Raw genomic sequence first — 24,861 nt, 5'->3', positions numbered from 1 at the left:
TTGTTGCAAGTAAAAGCTGCAGCATCGTTTCATAAACTCTTCACTTGTTAAGTGTTTTGCACATGACAAAATGAATGTTTAAATGTGTTAAAGGAGAAGTTCTCAAACTGGGAATCTTGAGTCATTGTCTGGGGTGCGCAAAATAATTTGCTGTAACTTTTCATGTTTTATCATTTTAATAAAGTGCAACCAGGCCTGTAAATTCAGAGAAATAGTTACCTGTTACTACCTTACGAGAGAGACAATTGAAAGCTAGGGCATGACAATATACAAGGAATAATATGAGAATAAAACTAAAATATATAATTTTATTCCCTCGTGTTTTTTTGTTTTTGTTTTGGAAAAATAGAGTATGTTTTTGTTTTGTTTTTTTATCCCCACATTTGTGTTTTATTGTGTTATATATAAATATTTGTTAAAGCAACATTGCAACTTTGTGTTTTCTCCCCCCCAAAAATCCAGTCAGGTGTAGGCGTTATGGAGGGATGCTTGGAAAAACAACCTCTCGTCAAAGTTTAAGCAACAACTAGGAATTTGGAAGTTTGCATTCAATGGGAGCAGCCTAAAAATGCATTGTTGTTCAGCGGTGAGGAAAATTCTACAGAAAAGGGTGAGAAAAGCGCTTAATCAAACTATTTATTCACTTTGTGCGTACAAGTGATCATAAAGACGGTCCAAAGAGTTAAAATGTAGCTTTCAATGTCATCACGTATAATGTATGACTTTTTTCATTCTCGAATTATCGAGTAAAACTTGCTAAACATTGACGATGCACCCCGTCATTGTAATGGTACAGTCCAGCCCGTCCAGAGTCGGCGGGAGCTCAGCTCAGCATCATCAGCAGCGACTAGCGAGCGGAACAGCGAGCAACTTCTTCCTCCAATTTCAACCCAAAAAAACATTTAAAAAAATATATCCATACCGGTGTCTTTGAATACTTCCAGCGTGGGTTCATTTATCCTTTCGGTCCATTTCCCGCTCGGCGTGAAAAGCTCCGTGACACCACCGTCAAGTTCTCCCCGTCCTGCGTGAGGGATGAGCGGACTGCCGGGCAGCAAGGAGCCGGTGCTTGGATAAACGCGACGACGGACAGCGAGGGGGTCGTAACCACCGCCGAAATGGAGAAAAATAAAGGAGCAGCAGAGACATGTAAGTCTTACGGTTCACATTTGTGCACTTTCGGAGCGGTGAGGGAGCTGCTCTTAAATGAGCAGAAACGTTCGGTGGAGTACCGCAATGTGTCTTCTTACCTCGTTGTTACACTTGCAAAGCAGGATGAAGAATAATCGTCAAGGAGGCTGGAGGTTGTTTGTAAAGCATTTTTCTTGCATTCTTACCAGATCAGCCTCTTTCCAAAAACCCATTTGCACTATGAGCTCATCTGTCTGCCCCCCCCCCTTCCTTCTTCTTATGTTCACAAACTAATGATGCATCCTAAATGCTGAGCCACTCAAGGACATTTCCACAAATATGAGCTACTCCTTAATCAGCCGGAATTGGAGATGCATTGTAAAGTATAAAGCGGTCATCATCTAATTTCCATCTTAAATTGTGCTAATATAAGCACAACAACTCATTTTGTACCTCCTCATTCCACACAAAGATGAATTAGGCATGCCTGCTATCTGCAGGATGATCTCGTCCGTGTTTATGCGTGCCTGAGCATTGTGGCTTGACACGTTGCCTGCGTCCGGAAATTTTAAAAAGGTAAGATAGGACTCACAATGTGACCCAATGACAACAAGAACACTTCCTTTCCTGTTGGGAAGTTGAGGGGCTCCAAAGTTGGGTGAGGGCGGAATGTTTTGGCGTCCGATCAAGCGGCAGGAGAATTCAACTCCACCCTGGTGTTGGGAATCTTTGAGGACAATCAGTACGGTTGTTCACAGCACAAAAAGCAGCTCTTCATGCGGATGGCAAGAATAAAGCGCATCAAAACGACACAAACAAAATATTCCCGTGTAATCTCATTAAATAATCGTAGAAGATTGAAATCTGAGATGAACGATCAATTAAATCCAAGTCTTCCCATCGTCGGACCTTTCTTTTTTTTTTTTAATCGGAAGAAATAATTAAATTGGGATTAGACACACTTTAAAAAGTACAATCTCGTGTTGTTTAAAAGTGTCTCAAGAACTATGAATTTTTGTGTACAAAACCTTGAATGTAGAAACAACGGCGAGAATATTACCTTCCCATCAACAAGCTCTAAAATTGCTCTCACAATTTGTCTGTAAAATCCAAACCGGGAACATCTGATCAATATAATCACAGTTCATGTTTGACGACTGTGAGGGTTTTTTTTCATGATAGTTAACATTATTTAGTTTAAGTTTTAGTTAAAAAAAAAAAAAGAGTATTGGTCAAGTGCAAGATAAAAAAAACAGTAACTCCTTTGAGCGTTCGTCTTTTTTACAGCCATACCAAAATAAATAAATTTAAAATGAATGTTTGAGATTAATAGACAAGTTTTGCTGTCGTTAGTTTTAATTCATTTTTTAAGCATAAGATGTCATTTCAGTTAGTTTTCGTTTTTTCTATATTCATTTTTGTTTATTTTTGTGTGCAAAAATATTTGTTCCTCTTTAGTTTCCGTTAACTCTTGCAACCTTGCCTGACGACAATTCCAATTTTGACAGGACTGTGGCGGCGTCTTGTGACAGCCTAGAAAAATGAAAATAATAAAAAAATAATCATAAATAATTAAAAAAAAAACGTGATTTGGTGAGTAAATCAGCAAAAAAACCCCTCAGATTAAATGCCACGGACAAAAACGGAAATAGATACTTTTATGAATAGCTAACAGCGAAATTTCGGGGGTACGATATCGCCGCACTACGAAACCTGAAATTGAAAATAAAACGAAACATGACAAGGTTTTCAGTCAAGATTGTCGACGACGGTCAGCCTCGTATTTCGATGCAATGTTTGGAGGTCACCGTAACTAAGAATCATCCGATTTCCCAGCATTCTTGAATGCCTCACAAGATGCTGCACAGATGTCTCACTTAACAGGCCCATGACATTGCGAAGGCATCTGCTTCGTCTCGGTAAAATATCGCCAGCAAATTATCATCAGTCACTGCCCTCTCTCTCTCCGGGACAGAACGTCTGGACTTTGAAACGTGTTCTTTCCAACACATTTGAAAATATCCCCAAACGTGGCGGCCGTGCGCGTCTATTTTTAGAACACTTCCTGTTTGGCCGAAGGGCACGCCTCGCACTTTGTATACGTTGTCGTCCGACCATATGTCATCATCAGCCGTCACGTGAGCCCGCTCGCTACTTTGTTGGGAAGGAAGGTTACTTAACAACGCCACGTGCCGGCTTTATGTCACCGAATGATCGCTGCCACGTTCGCCAGCCTTGCACGTGGGGAGACAAATATTTGCATAATTATAGCTGACGGGGTTAATTTGGAGTTGAAGCCATGTGAGATCGCATGAGATTTTTTGCCCAAGGTGATGTTTGAGTAAAACAGCCGCGCAGGAACAAAATGTCAGCGTTGTTTTTAACTTCAATGCTCCTCTTGTGAAGACGTCATGTCTTATTGTTGTATTGATATTTTATTAACGAATTGTCTCAACACAAAGTTACATTTATCGTCAATATTTTGGATTGGAAATACAATGCAAACAAATTGCTCAGTTGAAAAATACATGTTTTAGGCGTGTAAAAATAAGAAAATTTGAATTTATAAAAATAACATGACACCTAATCAAATAACAGTAAACTGAAAAAAAATGTGCTCTTTTTCAAATTTCCCCATTGTGGGACTAATAAAGGACATCTTTATCTTTATCTTTCTTCCATCTACCAAGGTCAATCAAGGTCCAGAAACAGATTGCTAAAACAGTGCCTTTTAACACGCCAACAACTTTGCTCATTAAAACAGAACAGACCCAAGAAAAAAAAAAAAAAAAAAAAAAAATCGAGATTTATTTAGCGTATTTCCTGAACTATAGAGCGCCCCTAGTGGTGAAAGACAAATCCACAGAAGCGCTGCACCGTAGTTTTAGCCGCATGGTTCAAAATCAAGGAACAAAGTAGCGGCGTATAGTCCGGAAAATACGGTCGTTATTTAAAAACTGAAGGAATACCACAACCTGTTTAGCTTTGTGCAATCTAAAAATCCAAAAAACGTTAAACTTACTTTTCATTTCTGCAAAGCTCAAAGTTTGTTCAACCACAGATGACTACAAACTAATAAAAAAAAAATTTACCCCCTTTTGCCCACGTGACGTCAAATCAACGTCATTTAGCCGAGTATGCTCGCTAAGACTATTGAGGAGCATCATGTAAAGGTTGTTCGTTTGTGTTTTTTCAATTCACCTCGTGACGACCGTTGTTTATGTGGCTTGGCGTGCGCATGTCATGAACACTCAGCTACTCTGGACCTTTAAACAAACGAGCTGGCGTCGAGACAGTGCTGGCTTGTTTGCACTGCGCTTCCTATGTGTCTGGGCCCCTTTGCCCCCATTACGTCATCCTAAAAAAAAAAAGGGGGGAGGGGGCGTGGGGGGGGTTTAAAGTGATGAGGTAGCTCATGAGTTGTGCTGGTTCCATCCCAAATGAGATGCAGATGATCTGTTTTTTTTAAATTTCTTATTCAGTTGACGCCCCTTTGCTTCATCGGCACTTTTCTAATTTTATGATAACTATGATGTATTCTTCTTTCGTAAACTGGAATCTTGCAGGAGGTGCTTATTTTAGCTGGTGGCTTCATGAATATGACATGTCATGTCCAGTGGTCATGCATTTTGCATTTCTAGTTTGAAAAATCGGCCGCGAGTATTTTTGGATCATTCCGTCACGTCATCATTAATGTGCATATTTCTGCGCTCGTTATGAATATTCTCTGGCCGGGAGAGCGCTGCATAAAGCAAGCGGGTATTTATAGCCGAGCCGGGCGAAACAATACGGCGTGAAATTGGATTGGGGCAAAATCGCTTTCACTGTGGCAGCATTCGAAGTTGTTCCAGTTTTAACGAGGCTCTTTAGCCCCCCCCCCCAATGTCACCGCACAAACATTCGCTACGAAAGTACATTTGTGCTTGAACACGCAATAAAATAAATAATAAATAAATGTAAAGGAAGGCGTAAAACAGGAATATTGAGTCGATTAATCTGATCACGATTGCAGATGTTAACAGTTGAAATCATAAACTCATTTTTACAACATTCCCCATCAAGATTAATTCCAGTGCAGATTATGTATGACCTCACCATACTCCCTTTGCACCGATTACTGTACTACTTTCCTATTTTGATATCTTGCATCAGATTTTCTGTGGATTTTTCTTTCACCAGTAGGGGGCGCTCTATAGTTCGGAAAATACGCTAAATAAATCTAGATTTTTTTTTTTTCTCTTGGGTCTGTTCCGTTTTAATGATTAAATTTGTTGCTGTGTTAAAAGGCACCGTTTTAATCTGTTTATGTGCATTCCCAGTACGAAATTGTTCGGTGCAATGCAGCAAACAACTCATTATTTTCAACATAGAAAACTGCGGCTTATCGTCAGGAGCGGCTAGTATGTCTTCTTTCTTTTTCAGAAGGAGTTGCTGCGGCTCATATGCGGGTGTGCCTTGTAGTCTGGAAAATATGTTCATAAAAGACCTGATTTTGTTGACGTTATTCAGTGAATCAGTTCAGCTTTAGTGAAGCGCGGCCATACGAGCGTTACCAGTCAACCGTAAGCGATCTGACATGCTGGAATGGTTCTTGACACCTGCTGCTTGTCAACATGGCCATGTCATGCGTGCGTGCCGTGTGTGTGTGTGCGTGCGTTGCAGGCATCCATCCGCCTCTGCAAGGGGCCTCCCTTCTGTTTTGCCCCTTTCTCAATTGATGCAGTTTCCGAGCGCTTCAGGCGTCGTCCTATTGTGCGCTACCTTCGGCGAGAACTCACACGCTGCGCGGATTCCTGAACCTTCTACGACCCAATTCGGGGCCCCATGGCTGTCAAACTGTTTTAATGAGACGCAAAAGTGGTTTTCATGTTAATAGCACCTGTTGTGCTTGTGGTGCGTCCCCCCAAAAAAAATTTCTCAGGATGGTTCGTGCGAAAGTCACATGCGCTGGTGGCACACATTGCATAAATCAGCCCTGGTTTCAGTCGCTCTTGCCAAACAGCAGCAGTATTTTTCCCCGAGCTTCCATTCCGGAGGGCTTTGAGTTTCTTTGGTCGTCGTCGCCGCTACCTCCTCCCTCGCAGCGGTATGCGACTTCCTCTTCATCACTGTCGCACTGGATTCGAACTCTGAGGGGGATTGAAAACGTGTCGTGTTGGTATCAAAGGAGTAGTTCTTGTGGGGGAAAAAGAAAATGCTTCCAAGCCTGACAGTAAGAACGTCATCCATTATTCCCTCGCAACGTTCCTGCCACCGCCGTGTTTTGGCTTCACTTGGTCGCCAAGCGCAGACAACAAAAGCTCGTCTCTTGTCAGAGGGAATCGCTGCTTGCTTAATAGCGTCACGCTTTGACAGAGGGGAAGCTCCACATATGTCTCGTCTCTCCTAGATGAACTCGTTCATGGGGATGGTCATGGCGCCCGATAGCGAGCTTGGCCTCGTCCCGGTCGGGCGACAGAAGGGGGGGCGGTGTCATCTGTGGGCGATGACGTAGCTTTTTCGCGCGCCTCGATGAGCTCAGACAAGCTTTTTCTTCAGGCTCGCTATCTCACTGAATGCCTCAAATCATCTGGAATGGAACGGGATTATGCGGATCCTGGCATCGCACCGTTTGGAGTTTGAAGCTCATCCGGAAATATAACGTCAGCACGACCGCTAGCCACGCCTCGCCTGGAAATACGGACTCGTCGCTGCGTATTTCTGATGCGGGGTAAATAGAAATGAAGCAATCAGCGAAGAGCGAACGTGAGGTAAAAAAAAAAATAAATAAATAAATAAAAAATGCCGTCACCTTTGATTGGACGCCACGTTTTGAACTTGGGCTCAGCCGCGGTGGACGGGAAGGCTTTTCAGACGCACTTTCTTAGTGGGTGTGGCTTACCAGGCTCATCCACGCCCATCTGAAAAAAATCAGCCGCTATCGCTATCTGACAAACAGCCTAAGTCGTCATCATCATCATTTTCCTCTGCTTATCCGAGGTCGGGTCAGCAGCTTCAGCAGGGAAAAAAAAGAAAAAAAAAAAAAAGAATTTCAACTCCTCTGCGATTTTGATTTTTGTGTCACATTTGTGTCCATTCAGTGGAAAAAAAAAACATGTCAGTTCTGAATTTAGATTTAGATTTTGAAATTCGAAACTTGGACTGGCATCCTTCAACGTGCACACAACCAGTCATGTGACCTGAGTTTGGACAGCAGTCTTCTTGCTCCTCAGCGATGGCGTCGTAAATCTCCCACGCCGTCCCGCTCGGCGTGACAGCCTCCTACCGACGGAGCACTTTCCGGCCAAAAATCTCGCAATGATTTACAGACAGTTGCTGCGGCGTTTACCCAAATCGAGTTCCCGAGCTGAACGGACCAAAGCCAAGCAGCCCTCCCCGCGAGGCCTTTTGTCCGATCGCATTGTCGAAGTCGGAGATTCAAGTTCAAGTTGGCCTGCCAAGCGTGAGTCACCATCTTTGGCAATTATTGTTCCGTTCACATCCGATGATACCGACTGCTCCCGGTCGGGAGATTAGCGCGGTATCGCAGTCAAGTGTCCGCAAAGAAAGCCGAGCATTCCTCACTTGATGCTCGCCGCCGAGAGCGCTGACATCATCTACCGGAATGAGGCTCGACCGGTCCAGGTCTCGCGCGGCTTCAACATCCTCCCTGTCGTTTACTCCGTTGTTTTCTCTCTTTGTGATGTTCTGTTGGGATCAGCTCCTCATGAAGTACTGAACAGGAAGACAACGAGGCCCGATGCAGAAGGGGCGAGCAGTCCCCGTCGAGCCGGTGACAGAATGGCATCGCCGGCCAAGAAAGCTGACGTGATCCTTCGAACGCCGGGCTCGCCGGCATCACCTGCGCCGCGGCCCAAAAGAGGTAAACGCACTCGGTTCTCCCGCACTCCTAATGGACTCGGCTCAAACTTTGATGGTGAGTGCTGTTACGTTTGCACTTTGCCAGAGTGCTGAGAGAGCGCTTTTGCTTTCAGACCCGCAGCCAAATCCGATACAGGGCGGACGTCTTGAAGATTGCTCATTGGCTTTTACGCAGAGATGACAGAAACCGAAAACATGCCGTCCGGTTTCTACCGCGCCGACTCAAATTTGCTTTGACGTCGTAATGGCGGAGTTTATCGTTAAGGTAGACGAACTAGAAACTTTGAAAAGAAAATTGGGCGGTTCAAAGATAGCATCGTTATGTTGTGTTCTCACATAGTTGTCGCCTCTCCAACGTTCGTCTCGGAGTGAATTTCTTCAGATGTTAAATCGAATTGCTTGTGCTGAGAGTGCGAGGCTTCGCTCCTCTTGAGGATTTTGCAGAGCATAATTTGCACTCGCTTTTAGTGTTGTCATCTGTGGTGTTTTGTGTGCATTGGCCTTTAGGTGGCGGTGTGGAGCAGGCATGCCAATAATTTGTCGGGGTCATGTAAAGACAAAAAAAAAAGCTCATCTGCAATATTCTAGTTTTTTTTCCCGCAAATATATTTTGTGAGTGTATCAACCTGTTTGTGTTGCTACGACGTTATCGTTAGAATGAATGCTAATTCATTAGCCTGTCTATGGTGTTTCGCATTATGTGTTAGCTTTAAGCTAGCGGAGTTTCGCAAGACAAAGCTCTATTTTCGATTCCCTTTTTTTTGTCTCATCTTGTCATTAAAAAGCTTGAAGCAAGCACATGTTGACTTTTTTTGGAAAAATTGTTCACCAACTGCCCAACTACACACCTCACGAAGGGCAGAATCAGAGTCACGCCAATGTGGCAACGTGTCAAATGAAACTACTTTCCACCATCGTCCAGGCATTTCCAGAATATAAAATCGCTCTGCCGTTTGACGAAAACTGGTATGCTGTAGTCCAAAAGTGCAGTTAGTAATGTTCCACTCCAGTACTGTAGGGGGCAGTAGTACACAGTTTTTTTTTGTTTTACCCAGCAATGTCAGGTCTTTGTTGCAACTGTGAAAGCCGATGAAAATGTGTGAGAGGTGGTAACTCATGCTCCCACCCCAACGTGCCCGTAATGTCGGCTATCGTTAACTCCTGCAACCATTAGCCTCCAACCCTTGCGTACTTGAAGAAACACGTTTGAGGCTTTTGAAAGAAAATGTAAGCTTCTTTCCTCTCTCTGCGCTCTGTTCTTTCTTTTATCCATGAATCCATTTGCAGCGGTCTCTCACTTTAGGCCTCCGAGCGGTTCTTTTTCTGAGAAATAAACCGGTTGAGTTCCCCCCTCCCGAAAAAAACAAACAAAAACGTAATGACCTCCTTGTCCTTCAGGTTCCTTTTCTGGCACAGTCAAGCTGGTTAATGGTGGACTTTTGTGGTCTCCAGAGCAAAAGCACTCAGTCGCCCCCTTAATTAGACCAAGTGAACAGTCAGGCTATTAGCGGGAAAAGAGAGACTGTTTTTGTGGTGTGATTACGCGTTGGTTCTGCGGGCTGAGAAGCGATTTGCTTCATGTGGCACTCTGACTGATTTGATTGTTCCTCTCCATCTTTGCTATGAAAATAATTACGGGTAAAAGTGCTTCCGTTTTAAAATTACACTGCAATTCCTTGGAAGCTGCATTTACAAATTGATCACGGAAATAAAAAAATAATGGTGGTCCTTGGAATTAAACAATGCGGGGAGGGGGGGGTGTTCATTTTAAGACAAGCACCGCCTCAGAGTCAGAGTCACACAAACGTCCTCTTCCACGATCTGAGAAATTAGGGGTGAATGATGACCAAAGTGTTCTCAGGCTACATATCTCTACTCTCTTTTTCAATCCGGAAAACAAAGCAGGCTGCGACTAACTCGGATCTCAGGTGACTTAATGTGAACCAATCATCTCATTTGAACACTTTTGCTAACCAAAACAGCAGCAGGAGCTACTCTGTATGATTGTTTCTCTATATGTGTCTTGCGGGTCTCGCCCAAGGCCTGTTGGGACCTGTGACCCTCATGAGGACGAGAGCGATAGAAAAATGTGGAAGTGAAAATTGTCTCAGTGCACTTTCTCATCGTGCACGTGATGTTATGATATACATGCAACACCTCACTGGGCTTTCTACAGTCCTATAAATACCAAAGTGGGTCAGGGTATTTTTATTTATTTTTTTCTCCGCTCTCTCCCTGGCACTCTGTTTACAGTTGACACCTCTTCCAGTTAGATGGTGCAGATGTAGCGTTGTGTTTGATGTGAAACATCTGGACTGTGAGATGAGATAAGGCTCTCCCAGGACGGCAGAAATACGCTGCGGGCTTCTGCTGACTAATAACTCGTTACAATTGCACATGAAAAGAGCGGGCATGTGAGAATTTGTACATTCTGCACTGTAAATGTGAAATTAGCGCTGTAATAAATATACTCCAGCTAACAATCATAAAAAATCATTTCAGAACTCTTAAAAAAAAAAACACCAAACCTAAAAATTGTAGAATTCACCCAAAAATATATCAAACTTGTTGGGACGATTATAAATAAATAAAATCTTAAATAAATGACAAAAGAAAAACCCTCCTGACATTTCTATCACGAAAGCGTCATTTCATCTTTATGTCGAAATTGCTCTTGCGGGCCACACATTGCCCATGTGCCATAGGTTGTCGAGCCCTACGACGAGTGCAACCCTCTCACAATTTCTCTCTTGTGTTTGGCAACACCAGACACGATGAAGCCGGACGAGAGGCAGCAGCTGGCTAAGGAGCGGCGAGAGGAAAAAGCCAAATATCTGGGTAAGTGCAAACAGACGAGTTTAAAAACATCTTCACGCGGAACTCTAGCGCCCCCTTGTGGTGGGACGAAAGCGGCACGACCGCACCCCAAAAAATGCATGCGTGCTCACATTCTTGCATGAGCTTGCCTGTGCACTGAAACACGAGGAAAAACTCAGAACTTTACTTGTTGCATGCATACAACGACACAACTTGTACGCAACGTAACAAAAAGCCAATTTCCCGTACGATGTCTTTAGAAATGGCGCATTTGACTTTATTTTGGATCGCTTCTGAATCTTTTGGTAGCCACACCGAGCACTGCTTTGCATGATTGACAGCTGCTTGTCTTCTCTCTCACCCACCTTCCCTCCCCCCTGCAGATGAGCTCAGCAAGCTGCAAGGTAAGTAACCTTTGTGTACATGCTGCTGCTGGTGGTGGTCCCAAAATCTTTTTGGTCATCCTGCTCATTTGATTCCTTTGCTGGGCAATACACCCAAAAAGTCTTCTAACAATGCGTCTGACAGACTCATTGATTTCCGGTCATTTGTGTTTTATTTTTGGTCGTATTGTCCAGCCCTTCAACTGTTCCATTCATACATCGCTTAAAAAAATTCACGTTGCCTTGTCAAAGTCTGCATTTTTTTCCCACCACTTTATCCGTGTGGCCGATTGTTTGTACGGAACATGACCTGGCAATAGTCGACTTTGTGAGCTGTTTCTGGCAAATTGCGAGATGTTTCACACCTGACTCTCACGTCATCCCACACGCAGACGTCAGGTAATCAGCTGATTGGATGATGCCGTGACGCTGCGTGGAAGCGCGCGCAGACGCGACGATATGCCGCTTCGCTACGTTCTGTTCTGTAGAAAAGGCAAAGGCGGGTAAAATGCTGCGTTTTCGCTTCTTCTGATTTTGTGGGCTTCATGTGTGAAAGAAGTTGAAGCTCGTCCTCATTGTGAACGTCCATGCGTCTCGCCATCCCTTCTCCAAGTGAATTTAAGCCTTGAGTGTCTTCACTGCTGAATTAATTTCTGTGCGATGACGTTACAAAAATAGCAATTTCAATTTGAAAGCGTGGCCTATTAGGGGAAAAGCCCAAAGTGGGTCACAGCGCTTCAAGTTGGTCAGAATCCCAACTTCCACTTTTTCCATTACGAAAAAATAAAACATAATGAAAATAATTTCAATAATGTGGATGATCATGTGCGCTCACGCATGTTTTCCCTCTCTGACTCATGCATATTTTAAAGGAAGCTTAAACGATCTTGAAAGAATTATGGTTGATGTTATTTCACAACCCTTTTTTTTTTTTTTTAAATTGCACTCAAAAATACTCCCAAAAAATAAAAAACTAAAACTAAAACTAAAACAAAGCATCTTATAAAAATATTGAATATAAAATATTGAAATATTTAATTTAATTTCCACTCCGCTCTAACGGTGCAGCCGTTCAATTCCTTAAAGTCGGCCACTTTCAGCGGTGTCCCGTGGCCTAATCCAGCTGTGTTGAGCTTGCTGTGTGGATCAGTCTAATTGAGGGGTTGCCAGATGGCACCCATCTAATACCTTCAGTCCGTCTTGGATGGAACGAGAGATAATTCCAAAAGGGCGTGTTTACAATATCAGCTCTTGTCCAAGAATGCCTGCTTCACATCGGATCTTTGTTGACATGCACGGAAGTTGCGATTGTAGAAACCGCGCCTGTCTGCGCCGGCGAGGGTGGCATCAATACTTTATGTTGGCCACTTAAGAGCTGCCTGCTGCTCATGATTAATTAATGCCTTCGTTTTGATCAAACCTGATCGGAAATTTCAGTTTAGCATCAGAGGTCCTAAAATAGACACGTTCAACTCAATCCACTATTGGACAAAATTACGCGACTGTAATATTAAATGTAACATAACCATTTCTGCGACAATCCAACACCTCAAAGGAATCACGCCCACCTTTGCAGAAAGGGCTTTCAAATTTAAGTACTTTGAATAGATTTCATGTTTCGCTCAAGTGAAACCAGCAAAACCTTAAAAAAAAAATCAAACGTTCCTCTGACCTTGTCTGACCTCTTGCTCCTCACCTCAGCGGCGAAGAAGAGCCAGTGGCAGGAGAAGGAGGAGAGGGCGCGGCAGCTGAGAGAGCAGCAGCTGGAGGAGCGGCGCCGGAGGCTGGAAGAACAACGCGTCCTGACGGAGAAACGCCGCGCCGCTCTGGAGGAGCGGCAGAAGCAGAAGCTGGAGAAGAACAAGGTAGGGGAGGTTAGCCAGGTCCAACGCTTCAAACAGGGATGACCTCCAAAGGTGTGCAAACGACAGCCCGGGGGCTCATTTGTGTCCCGTCATCCATTAATTTAGCGGCCCGCTTCATGAATCTTATCCCTTGAAAAATCCAATTTTATTCTCACATGATAAATAAAACAACTCGTATTTCAAACAACTGTTCTCATTTCCAGGAACGCTACGAGGCGGCCATCCACCGCTCCGCCAAGAAGACGTGGGCCGAAATCCGCCAACAACGCTGGTCCTGGGCCGGCAACCAGAACGCCAACCAGAAGGAGAGTAAGTATCCCTTGCGGGAAATCAATATGAGAACGTGGGCGATGTTGTCCATTAACGACACAAATGCTTTTTGCTTTGGTTGGACGCTATTGATCGATGAAGCTGCTGAGAAACAATGCTCGCTTCACTGTCTGCTGAGTTTTGTGAAGATGTATCCCACTTCGGAGGCTCTTCCCTCCTTCATTTTCAATGATGGCATACGAATACGCTTTGGTGGCATTTTGTGCTCTGAGCGCACGGGTGTCTGCTTCGTGGGTTTTGCTCCTCCAAATCGATGCCGCCTGTCAACTTTGTATGCGTGTGTGCGTGTGTGTGTGCGTGTGTGCGTGGGCCGCTCTCTTGGCTTCTCAGGCAGATGCTCTCTCTCCACCGTCAACCTGCCCAAACACGTGGACTCGGTCATAAACAAGCGACTCTCCAAGTCCTCGGCCACGCTGTGGAACTCCCCCAGCAGAAGTAAGACCACGACTGGAGCGAGCAACCCCCCCCCCCCCCCCCCCCAGAATTGTGTCCATCACAATCCCCACCACCGCCTGGGAACCATCAGTGTCCTTGTTTCATTCTTCAGTTGCTTCCTCCTGATTTTGATACCAAGTCCCTCTACCGTGCTTGATGCTTGACACGTTTTTTCCCCCCCCAACCGCTTTTCTTTTCATTTTCAAGCTGACGTTCGAGGTTCTGGTCCACAGCGTCTGCATGATTGTGTTTTGCGTTGTGCTCATTTGCTGTTGTGTCGTCTTGTGGTTGCTTCATCATGTGGCGATTTCATTCCCCAACTTTTGACGACGGGCCTTTTTATTCAATCGAGAATATCCCGTCATTCGGGGAAGTAAAGTGAGTGAGAGAGTGAGTCAGCATTTTGAGGCGTGCTAGATAATGTATTCCAAAAATAGATCGGGCCTTGTTGCAGCAGACACACCTTTTGTGTTTGGGAACACTCCTCTACGAAGATAAAAGCTGCAGAAAAACTGATGATTCACTGTCTCGACAAGCATTTTAAAGGACTTCCAACTGCTGGGCTTTGTTTCCACCCTGGTTCACCTTTGCCATGTTTTTGTTGTTGTTGCTGTTTTTTGTGTGTGTGTGTGTGTGCCTGTCTTGAACCCCAATTACACATTCAGATTTTTAACATCATAATCTATTTTGATTGTGAGAGATTTGGCATGCGACCAAAATGGCACAACACACACGCACAACACTGTCTACTCATTTAATTGTAGTACTACAATTGACCTGCTAGAGGCAGCAGAGCGCCACATGGAATCCGGACTACCGGAAAATGCAATTTAGTCGCAACCTTTTATTCACATTATGTAAATAGGATCCGATTTACGATGGTAAACGTTGAACAGGTTTAACATTGACGATTGTCAGCCCTCAATCGGAAGGTTTTGGGATAAAACACTCTCGATCTGAATGTACACTGCTTTAACGGACGGGACGGATTCCGGTTTGCGTGATACCACAAATTGTCCGTCTTACAAAAGAAATGGTCCCATTCAGGTGGAGTTTATTTGAAATTATTTGTTCCAGAGTCCAAACTCAATTTGCTTCGACTGACAGCCCTATCCCAGCAGCGCGAATGCAAACTAAAACGAGATGTAAACACTTTCCAAAAATAAGGCTGCAACAACGTTATACAACATATTCTATATTCTTATCCTCTATTTTCTTTTTTTTTCTCTTACCATGTTGTCCTCGAAGTTATTCCCTTGATGCTGGCTTGAAATGAGGTCTCGTGATTTTTCATGTCCAAAACTGAAGGCATTATTTTTGGGGATGAATTGGGCCGAACTGGGCCAACTTGCTCGAGCTTCGAGGCAGTCCTGTAACACCACAAGACACAGATGTTAATTTCCTTGCTGTTGTTTCCCCCCCCCTCTCTATTTGCAGCCCGTAACGTCGCACTGAGCCCGTGGGAGAGCAGCATCGTGGACCGCCTGATGACGCCCACCTTGTCTTTCCTGGCTCGGAGCCGCAGCGCCGCCAGCGTGCTCGCCAACGGAAAAGACGGACGTAAGTCGTCCTTGTCGGACAGTCCGTCTAGCATTCGCTCTGCGATTGGAGACTGAAAAATAAAAAATAGTGACGGCTTATTTTGTTGAAATACACGCAGGCAGATGTTAAGCTATTTAAGTTAAAGTAAAGAGAAAAAAACAGACTGAAATGGGCAAAAAAATTAGTACTGGCAGTTTCCGGAGAGTACAAGTCATTAATTGTAACAGCAATGTGGAAAATTCGAGGACTGCCACAATTACCCATACACAGCTGGAAAAAAACAAAAAAACATTAACCTAACATGAACTTCAACAAGATGGCGCAGAAATACATAGGTTTACACGTCATCTATTACTTTGGCCAGACCACAAAAAAAGACAATTTTCCAGTCAATAATGGTGGGTAGCTTCCAAAATCCAAACTACAAATGTATAACTGCAAGTATTTGGGCTTCGCTGTACATTTTGTACATCAAGATGCCACCAGGTGGCGCCAAACCATTACTGTTACTCATTCCAGACCATAACTAGATCCTATTTTGCAGTTTGTAACTCCATGTTCTCCTCGGCAGAATCCCCGCTGTGCCCCCGTTCGTCATCCGCCAGCCCCCTGACCCTGTGCGCCCACCAGCCCCACCACCACCGCTGCGCCGATCGCTGGAGGGTGACGTCCAGCACGCCCGACATCACCCAGCGCCAGCACAGACGGAGCTCCACACCCGTATGCTCGACACAGAGAGGCATGACGCACAGTATGTATATTTACTTCCTTACGTTTTGCTGCGCAGATGGACAGGACCAAAAAGGAGAAGAAAGACAAGGAGCGGGAGAATGAGAAAGAGAAAAACGCCCTGACAAAGGAGAAGTTCCTCAAGAAGAGGCAATCGCTTCCCAGCATGAGACACAGAACAGACCTGAGGTAAAACGGGCACCGGATGCAGTATGCGGAAAAAGAAAATGTTTCTTTAAAAGAAAAAAGACAACTAATGTAAATGTTATGTACATTATTTCAGTGAACTTCCTAATATGGTCTCTTAAAAAGGGAAATATGAAACTTTTTTTTTTAAACCAGATTTTTAAGTTGGAAAAAAGATATGATGAAAACATATATAATAGAGATTTTATATAAATATTTGAATTAAAAAAATGCATGCCATTTATTTGTTTAAAAAAATATTTAATTCAGAACAGTTCTGAGAAAAAAATAATACAAAATTTATTTATTTTTTGCTAAAAAAAAAAAAAAAAAAACAATAGGTGAAGTGGGCTACTTACAAGCAAAATTGTAATTCTAATATTAGCACAGAGAACAAATTTTATCCCCAAAAATATGCTCGCATTTTTCTCATAGGCGTTAAACGTTTTCACGGTCGTTGCTCGGCAGAATTCCACAGAGCGCCATCTTTTGTGTCCCGTGGGACAATTAAAAAAAAATGGGCAGAAAGCAAAACGTAAAAAATGCTCTAAAAACAACAACAATCTATTTGTTTTATACATTCAAACACTACTTTGTATTACATAAATTAAATTAAAAGGAGACAATTGCGTCATCAGGTGCGACATTTCCTCCCCCTACATCGTGCAGCTCTGTAGTATGATCACAAACACGTCTTACGACTATTCAGTCTGCGTGGTTTGTGTGCAGAGCAGAGGCAAAACGGGAAAAAGAGCTTTCCCTCATCCCCAGGCCACACGATGAATGGTAACCATGAGAGAGGCGATGGGATGCAATAGGAGGGGGGGGCGGGGGGTCGCATCCACTTCCTTTGGCTTGACAAACAAAGCGCATGAGTAAGCTGTCGGTGCCTGCGGGCCGAAAAGGAGAGTGATGTCATCCCGAATGGCCGAATGCACTTCAATGGATGATGTCACGTTTCACCGCTTTGAGTTTCTCCACAATGTCGACCTCATACGTTCAGTTTACGTTATTGAAGACTCCAAATGTTACATTAGTGATACAAGGTCTCAAGTGAGAATGAGGCGCAGGTGCTTTAGTTTGGTCTCACACTCTCTTACACTGCTCACCTGAAATTCATGATGGCACCGCCTGTCATCCTAGAAGCTAAACGGTACATTTCGGAGAGGACATTTTACTCGAAAAAGACTTGATTTGGTCCGAGTAAAATTCTAAATTTTAAATCAGTACATTTTAAACAGATCTTTTTACTAGGACCACATATATCGATAATTACAATATCGTTACTGAATATTTTGCAAACTAAAAGACGAACTTCATGTGTCGCCCAGTCCTAGCCCGCTTTCGAGACCGCGGCCGTCGTCACCCGCCACGCCCAAGGGCAGGACGGCCTCGCCAAGTCCGGCCGCCTCCCCGAAGCCCCCCTCTACGCGAAGCAGCCCGTCGACCCCCAAAGGACGGCCCAGGAGGGCGCGGACCCCCGCCAGGGTGGAACATCGCACGTCCTCCCCCATCCAGCTGGAGCGAGTGAGGGAACATCGCAGGCCGGCCACCCCCGAGAGCAACAGTCGGCGTGAGTAGAGGAATTCATCTTTTTCCGGGATTATTTTTGGGACAGGGGGGGGGGCTTTGTTCACAATTTAAAACCGTTTCGAGGTGTCAATTGTCACCCAAAGCATTGGTCCCCCGTGCCATTTATCGTATAACATGTCCTCCATTGCGTGTGGAATTACTTTGAGAGCTGAACCGGGCGTCTTGGTCATCCACGTTTCTGTCCCGCAGGTTCTCCTGCCGTCCGAAACTCGGCGGCGTCCACTTCCAACATCTCGGCCTCGCCGTCACCCGAGCCGCCCGTCAAGGACGCTCCCTCGGCGCCCTCCCCGTCCGCGTCCCCCAAGCCTATGGCCGGCACCAACGACCCAGAGGAGGCGGCCCGCATCCTGGCGGAGAAACGGCGACAGGCTCGCGAGCAACGTGAGCGGGAGGAGGAGGAGCACCGCGAGCAGGAGGAGAAGGACAGGTCAGACGGAGATGAAAAGATCAAACTGAGTTCATTTTTATGCCTTGTTTCCATTTTAGTTGACGTGTGTGTTTCGTGGGATGTTATTTGGACGTTCAGGATTCTCAGAGAGGAGCGCCTGGCGAGGGAAGAGGAGGCGAGGCGTCGCCGCGAGGAGGAGGCGCGCGCCATGGTCGAAGAGCAGCAGAGGAGGGATGAGGAGCAACGACTGAGGGAGGAGGAGGAGGCCAGGGAGAGAGCTGTGGCTGAAAAGGAGGAGAACAATCGCCTGCAAAAGCAGGTGCGCGCCATGCTTCAAATCATTTGGGATTTTTTTCAGCATACACCAGTTAGTTCTTATTTAATTTGAATTTTTTTTCAGATCATTTCAATTAGTTTTTACAGCTATTTTTTATTATTATTTTTAATGCTTTGTTTTCAATTAGATTCAATTCATTTTTTCTCTCAGGGTTGTAATGACTGTGAAAAGCATTCAACGAAAATAATCATATAAGCATTCACAAATTCACAATCAATTTTTCTTTTTTTAAGTTATACTCCATTATTTTCTCCAAAACTCTGCGGTTTGCTGTTTTTTGTGATCTGGTCAAAGCAATCAAAGCAGCTGCCTCCCCCCAAAACATGATCTGCTGTAGATTGAGTTTGTAGCTCGCTGCCGCCCTCTTGTGGCCTTTTACAGAAATTGCATTTTCAGTTTCACACATTTTTCATAAAGACAGCTTAAGTGTCCTCGTAAAAGTAGGTTTCTTTTTTCTTAGAACCAAAATATCGCCTTTGTGGTCCGTCGAGCGACTGTCAGCCATCGGCCACACCCCGCGTGCAGCCTGCCGACTTGGCTTAAACCTCCGCTCCCTGTTGTGAGTCTTATGAATGATTGAAAAAATAAAAAATCTTGGATTCTGTCCTCAGAAAGAAGAAGCCGAGGCAAAAGCTCGCGAGGAGGCGGAGAAGCAACGTCTGGAGAGGGAGAAGCACTTCCAGAAGGAGGAGCAGGAGAGACTGGAGAGGAAAAAGGTGGGCTTGGCCTTCTCCTCTGTCGTATTTGTTAACCGTTTCCCTGCCCGAGTCCACGGCCGCCTCATCCCAAACGCTGTGATTGACATGACACGAGAATGCCGGCTGGTAATCAACTGAAAACAAGTTCTCCTTCCCTCTAGAGGAGGTATCATATTCTCGGGACAACGTTGGCTCTGCTGAATCTCGGGAACTTGGATGAATGATGTCTCAGGCTTACGCGGGATCGGCTGTCGGAATGCTGTCATTTAATAGAGCTGCTTTAATGAGCGTTAAATATAAACTATGTGCTGAGAGGAGAGTGGTCATCTGAGGCCAGCACGCTCGTGGCGATGGACTGAAGGTGCTAATTCCAGCCCGCTTGAAATAATGAGAAAAGTTAACGGAATTTTGAACCGGTTACCTTTAAAGACGCAATGTGATGAAAATAAAGGAATAACGGCATGAAAATGAATTAAAATTATTCAGAAAAAAAAACACCATTACAAGAATAAGGTCACATTTGTTGAAAAAAATATAATATTAAAAGAAAAAAGTACGACTGTATTTAAGAGAAAGTCACATGAAAAAAAGTATTTTTCTCATATTAGGAAAAAGTCATTGTGAAGAATATATATATATAATAAATTAAAATAAATATAAAAATGATTTGAAGATAATTTTTTTCAAGATTAATATTTATATATTTTTTTCAAATGTACAGACATTACTTGTAATTTTTCTTTTCCAACAAGCCTTTATTGAGGCTGCTCCTTCCCTTTGGGCCCCAAAAAGACAACAAAAAACAAAACACCCCACTGATGCTTGTGGATTGCACTTGGATTTACATTTGACCTGACTTTTCCCAGCGCCTGGAGGAGATCATGAAGAGGACACGCAAATCCGACGCAAGCGACAAGGTACGCTGGATGAAAGAAATGATTCATCACAAGTGAACTACAATATTTGTAAGGAATCAGAATGTGACAGCTTTTCATTTTTCTCTCCAGAAGGAGACAAAATTAGCAGTGTCGCCGCCGCCGCATCCAGTGAGCGAGAAAGAGGTGGAGAGCAGCAAAGGTCAGCGACATCATTTCAAAGTGACGCATGGTTCCCAGCCCTCTTAAAAGTTTTCACAAAGTGTGAAACATTGAGGAAAGCCAAGAAAACAATGCAATTCGGAGAATAAAGATTCAGATAATAATATTCCCTTTATTAGTCCCACAATGGGGAAATTCGAGATTCGAACCCAGGCCTCCTGGGGAGACTGGGTCCTGAACGCGGCGCCTTAGACCACTCGGCCATCCTGGCATTCAGAAAACCTTATTCGTCCATGTAACTATTCGACTATAATGAATAATAATTTGAGGGGAAAAATGTTTTTTCTTTCATATATCTTATGCTTCGAGGTTTTATTCTTTTTTTAGGCAAAAAAAAAAGTCAGAAGTAAAAGCACATTTTAACCTAAAAGATAACACAAGAAAAATAAGCAGAATTTCTTTTTTGTTTTGTTTTTACAGAAAAAAAGTACTAGAAAAAAACTATAATATATATATATATATTTTTAGGTATGAATTTTAAAATGTCAGATTTATTTATAGAGTCGAAAAGGTAACATTAATCAGGGAAAAAAGTAATTTTTAAGACAAAAAACATTTGCAATATTTTTTTTCACAAGTAGAAATTCTTGAACAAAATGAAAAAAAAAAAGTTTTCAATAAAGTCCAAATTCTACGAGAAGAATGTCATTTGTTTTCCATAATCGAAATCAAATATTCAGAAAAAATATATATTTAGAGGAAAAGCATATTGTCCCCAAGACAGGTTATAATACCATGATAAAAAACATGGCGGGAAATATTGATCAAAATAATTAATCTTAATTAATTAATCTTGAAAAAAAAATGTATGAAAAAAAATATTGAGAACAAATTATAGAGAATGTTGTGACAATAATGTGTTGTTGCAATGCATGAGCTAAAGAAAAGTTGCGATGTACTAACAAGCCAACCAATTTCATAAAGGAGGTGTTTGTAACCGACATTCTGGTGAGCGCATCAATCCGCAGAGGAAACGATGTGCTACCTCCACGAGCAAACGCGCATCATCCGCATGCTTTGCGTGACACACGGCCGTTTGTCCCGCTTGTGCTTAATGCGCTTCTTTTTTATTGCATCGCTCATATCCTGCGCAGCTGCACGTTGTGTTCTTCTCTCGAAGCGTGGGGGCCCTCGCATTTACTTTGGAACGCTTCATGAAAGGGGCACTCGCCTAATGCAGCGGAGTGCATCTACACAGCTTCTTCGCATCGGAAAAGAAGCGCAAGCGGCGTTTGCACAACCACCCGCCGTGTTACGTTTGGCACAGGGAAGCCGGTCCCAAAAAAAAAAAAAATTTAATAAAAAGGTATATAACACCTCTAGTGGGTGAGAATGGGAAGAGATGTTTTGCCAAAAGCGAAGGAAGACTGGCAAGCGTGTTGCAAAAAATTGCAATTTAATGAGAGGAAAGTAATTTAATGAAAGTTGTTTTGTTTAGAGAAAACCATGTCTTTTCTTTTCAAGAACGTTTTTTTTTTTTCCGTCCCAAGATTTGTGAGAATAACATTTATCAGACAGTTATTTTTTTTCGTGGGGGAAAAAAGTTGAGAAAAACTCTTGAGGTGTATTAGTCCAGCTCCCGTGTAAGCCTCAACATCATCACCACCGATTTGAAAAATGAAGAATATGAAATGAAGCACAATTGTTTGCGTTCTGCAATGGTGAAAGTGTTAACTTGGCAGATGTTTGTGTTGTAGAATGTGAGGTCAACGTGGACAACAACAACAAAACGGAAAATGGACACAGCCGACAAAGGTGACGCTCAAACTACTTCCTTGTTGCTATGGTGACGCCAAGATAGGGTTAGCTTTGTTTGCTAGCTTTTAGAAATAGCAATATATTTATTGTGGAAGAGGGTTTTTTTTTTTTTGTTTATGTGAGACTTTTGCATTCAAGTTCCCACAAATGCCAAACTCCATTAATGTGAGAGAGCTTCTCAAAGATGAGACGGTCACAAATTGGCAATCCATTTGTGCGAGTCACCATAACAGTTAAACGTGCGCGTGTTCTTTGCAGCCCCGTGGGCCAGACTAAGCTCAACGAGGTTCAGCCGGGCAGACGCGAGCACAACGGCTTGTCGGCCAAAGTGGACGCGGCGCATTTGGTGGAGGATATCATCATCAACGCCGCGAACGGCGGCGGGGCCGCCGACGACATCCTGGCCTTCGACGGCGACGACGCCTTCATGAAGAAAGCCGCGCCGCTGAAGACGCAACACGTCGCAGGTACGACGTCAAAAGGAACCGCGTAACACGGCGCTCTTCTCTGATTGGCCGATTTCAAAGAGCTTTTCGTCTCAACAATTGTCTAAAGCATGAAAGACAAAAAAAAAATACAAACTATTGGGTTTGAGAGGGGAAAAAAAATAGTCTTGTGTTCTGTAAGAAAAAAAAAAAGGTCAGAAAATGTGATGGATTGTCTCCTTCAAAAAAGTTGAAGTCATCAAATTAAAATAAAAAGAATTGAATGGTAAGGCAGGTACTTTTATGTTGGTAACATTGTCATCCTTTTGAACTATATTTACAAACCATAAGCAGTCTTTTGTTGCGCGGGAGGTTTCACATGCTCTCCCGCGGGGAACAAAATTTGATTTCAACCAAAATGAACATGACAAGTGTGAACACTCGGGACTTAAAATGAAAAAAAAAAAAGAGGCGCACGTCTTTAGGGAGCGCTCTCCGGTTGAGCAGTGATGGATGGTGACAGGTTATTATTATTATTATTATTTTTTTTGTAATATACTTGGGCATACTTCCAGAGTGGAATTCCTCGGATGGCAAAAGTGATGAGGAGACGCGATCCGCGAGGAGCTTAGAAACCGGACTCTGGTGCAATTAAGCGCCGAGTGGGACCTCCCACCCGGACTCATTCTTATCTACTTCACCTGTTGGGCAACAGACACAGCCATCTGTCTTATTTCGTTGCCCATCTGACTTTGCTCATCCACTTGTCCAATAAAATGCCCCCCCCCCCCGTCTACTTTTCGCTCGGACGAATGCGACGGACACGTGAGACGGCGGCTTTGACCCGACAGCTATTTTCAATAACGCCGCGGAGATGTGAGCGCGCTTTTTCGCAGATTAAATAGCTGCTGCAAAGGGAATGTTAAACGGTTATCGAAAACATTGTCTGTTTAATCATGTCTGTCCCATCACCAAGAATGTCAGATTTTTGGCGGGGGTGGAAAAAAAGCTTTGCTTTTTCCAAGAAAATTTTCACACTAATTCAGAGAATTTAATTTTCAATAAAAATATATTCTATTATGAAAAATCCCCCCCCCCCAAGAAGAAATGGAAAAAAAAATTTAAGGAAATTTGAGACTAAATTGCTTTTTGTGAAAGACTTTTTTTAAAGAATAAAAGTCCCTTTTCAGTTTGAAGGAGTTGTAGTTCCAGAAAATATTTTTCTAAGAATGAATTTTTTTTTTTTTCAATAAAAATTCTAAAGTATTTTTCACCAAGTGATATTTAAAGAGTCCATTTTCAGGAGAAAAAAAAATAAAACATTAAGAACTACATTTTTTCAAGTCCTATATCTTCAAGAATTCTCAAAAATAATATTTGTTTTGCTTTTTAAAAGTTGGATTTTTCAAGAAAAAGGTTATGAAAATTAAAAAAATTCCAGGAAAAAAAGCAGCAATATTATTGAGACATTTCTTGAAGGTGTTTCCCCATAAAAAAAAGTAATATTACAATAAAATCCATGTAATGTAAAAAGACAATAATTAAAGCATTCTTGTGAGGAAAAACAATCATACTTTTCCTAAATTTTCTTCAATTGAGTTTACATTCACCTTTTTTCCATGTTGTCTTTCCTTCTAGCAGAAGTGCTGTGACGCGGCATCGCGTGTTTGGCGAACGGTGCCCTGCAGACAGCCGTCAGTGTCCAGCCACTTTCACGCAACCTGGGAAAAATAATAATAATAAAAAAAAAAACAACAACATAATTTTTCCACCTTTGGAAGCAAAGCGGGGACGACGCCTGCTGCTGCATCATGCGAGGAAAGAGATGTAAAGACCCCGCGTGCAACTTCTCCCCAGACAAGCATCATCCTCCGTACACACGACAAACACAAACTTTTAGCTCGTATTTAACTGGAGGGAAATCTTGTTTTTTTTGTGCCTGTAAATAAATGAGGGAAGAAAGTTTGTCAAGTAAACAACTGTTCATATGATTGATTAGACGCAATAATAATAATAATAACATTGCACAGTTTAAAAAAAATGAACTCACTTCTATAAAGCGCAAATTCATATAAATACAAATTTACTCTCTATTTAAAAGCTTTTTTTTGTTAGTTTTAAATAATTCCCAATGCGCATGACTAAAATGTTTGCTCATTTGCTTTGGGACTGATCTGTGTGTGTGCGTGTGTGTGTGTGTACACACTCAAAATATATTTTGATGTGCGCTGTCCACTCCATGAGGAGTAGTTCAACAAGTCTTATTAAAGACTAAATTGTACAGTT

At 43.1% G+C, this 24,861-nt stretch overlaps 1 protein-coding gene and 2 long non-coding RNA genes across 11 annotated transcripts in view; 1 reads left to right on the top strand and 2 right to left on the bottom strand.

Annotated features, from left to right (window-relative positions):
• Nucleotides 1-826: 826 nt before the first annotated feature.
• Nucleotides 827-24,861, top strand: map7d1a (MAP7 domain containing 1a). 9 transcript variants are annotated; one of them, XM_088305952.1, is made up of 19 exons: nucleotides 827-1,149; nucleotides 7,832-7,993; nucleotides 10,762-10,830; nucleotides 11,193-11,213; nucleotides 12,894-13,057; nucleotides 13,261-13,366; nucleotides 13,718-13,822; nucleotides 15,260-15,382; nucleotides 15,936-16,084; nucleotides 16,152-16,282; nucleotides 17,611-17,852; nucleotides 18,062-18,299; nucleotides 18,399-18,579; nucleotides 19,209-19,313; nucleotides 20,162-20,212; nucleotides 20,303-20,372; nucleotides 22,090-22,147; nucleotides 22,409-22,617; nucleotides 24,214-24,861. In XM_088305952.1, exons 1-19 carry the CDS (start codon nucleotides 1,119-1,121, stop codon nucleotides 24,225-24,227), a joined length of 2,229 nt encoding a protein of 742 aa, XP_088162078.1. In that variant the 5' UTR covers nucleotides 827-1,118; the 3' UTR covers nucleotides 24,228-24,861. The 9 variants fall into 9 exon arrangements, with proteins under 9 accessions (XP_088162078.1, XP_088162083.1, XP_088162080.1 ...); XM_088305957.1 differs by lacking the exon at nucleotides 827-1,149 and adding an exon at nucleotides 6,212-6,343; XM_088305954.1 differs by lacking the exon at nucleotides 827-1,149 and adding an exon at nucleotides 6,564-6,841.
• LOC148328624 (uncharacterized) lies at nucleotides 4,219-7,676 on the bottom strand. Its single transcript, XR_015845547.1, has 2 exons — nucleotides 6,923-7,676; nucleotides 4,219-6,831 (listed from the first exon to the last, which is right to left on the bottom strand). It is a non-coding gene; the product is annotated as an uncharacterized LOC148328624 (long non-coding RNA).
• The window catches only part of LOC148328620 (uncharacterized), a 49,126-nt gene continuing 48,390 nt past the window's right edge, over nucleotides 24,126-24,861 (bottom strand). Inside the window, exon 3 of the long non-coding RNA XR_015845546.1 lies at nucleotides 24,126-24,296. This is a non-coding gene — a long non-coding RNA (uncharacterized LOC148328620). The remainder of the gene's footprint in view (nucleotides 24,297-24,861) is intronic.

The sequence above is a fragment of the Idiotropiscis lumnitzeri genome, chromosome 10 (assembly GCF_059441095.1).
Source record: "Idiotropiscis lumnitzeri isolate Australia: NSW breed Sydney's pygmy pipehorse chromosome 10, RoL_Ilum_1.0, whole genome shotgun sequence".
NCBI classification, from domain to species: domain Eukaryota; kingdom Metazoa; phylum Chordata; class Actinopteri; order Syngnathiformes; family Syngnathidae; genus Idiotropiscis; species Idiotropiscis lumnitzeri.
The sequence above is the reverse complement of the archived record's forward strand: the minus strand, read 5'-3'. Positions and strand labels throughout refer to the sequence as shown.

Bases quoted from the DNA above. Each gene is read 5' to 3' on its own strand.
- map7d1a (XM_088305948.1), top strand. From the start codon at position 7,429: ATGATTTACAGACAGTTGCTGCGGCGTTTACCCAAATCGAGTTCCCGA. The intron at 13,367-13,717 runs GTAAGTATCCCT...TTGGCTTCTCAG, and splicing joins GAACGCCAACCAGAAGGAGA to GCAGATGCTCTCTCTCCACC. The intron at 16,085-16,151 runs GTATGCTCGACA...TTTGCTGCGCAG, and splicing joins ACAGACGGAGCTCCACACCC to ATGGACAGGACCAAAAAGGA.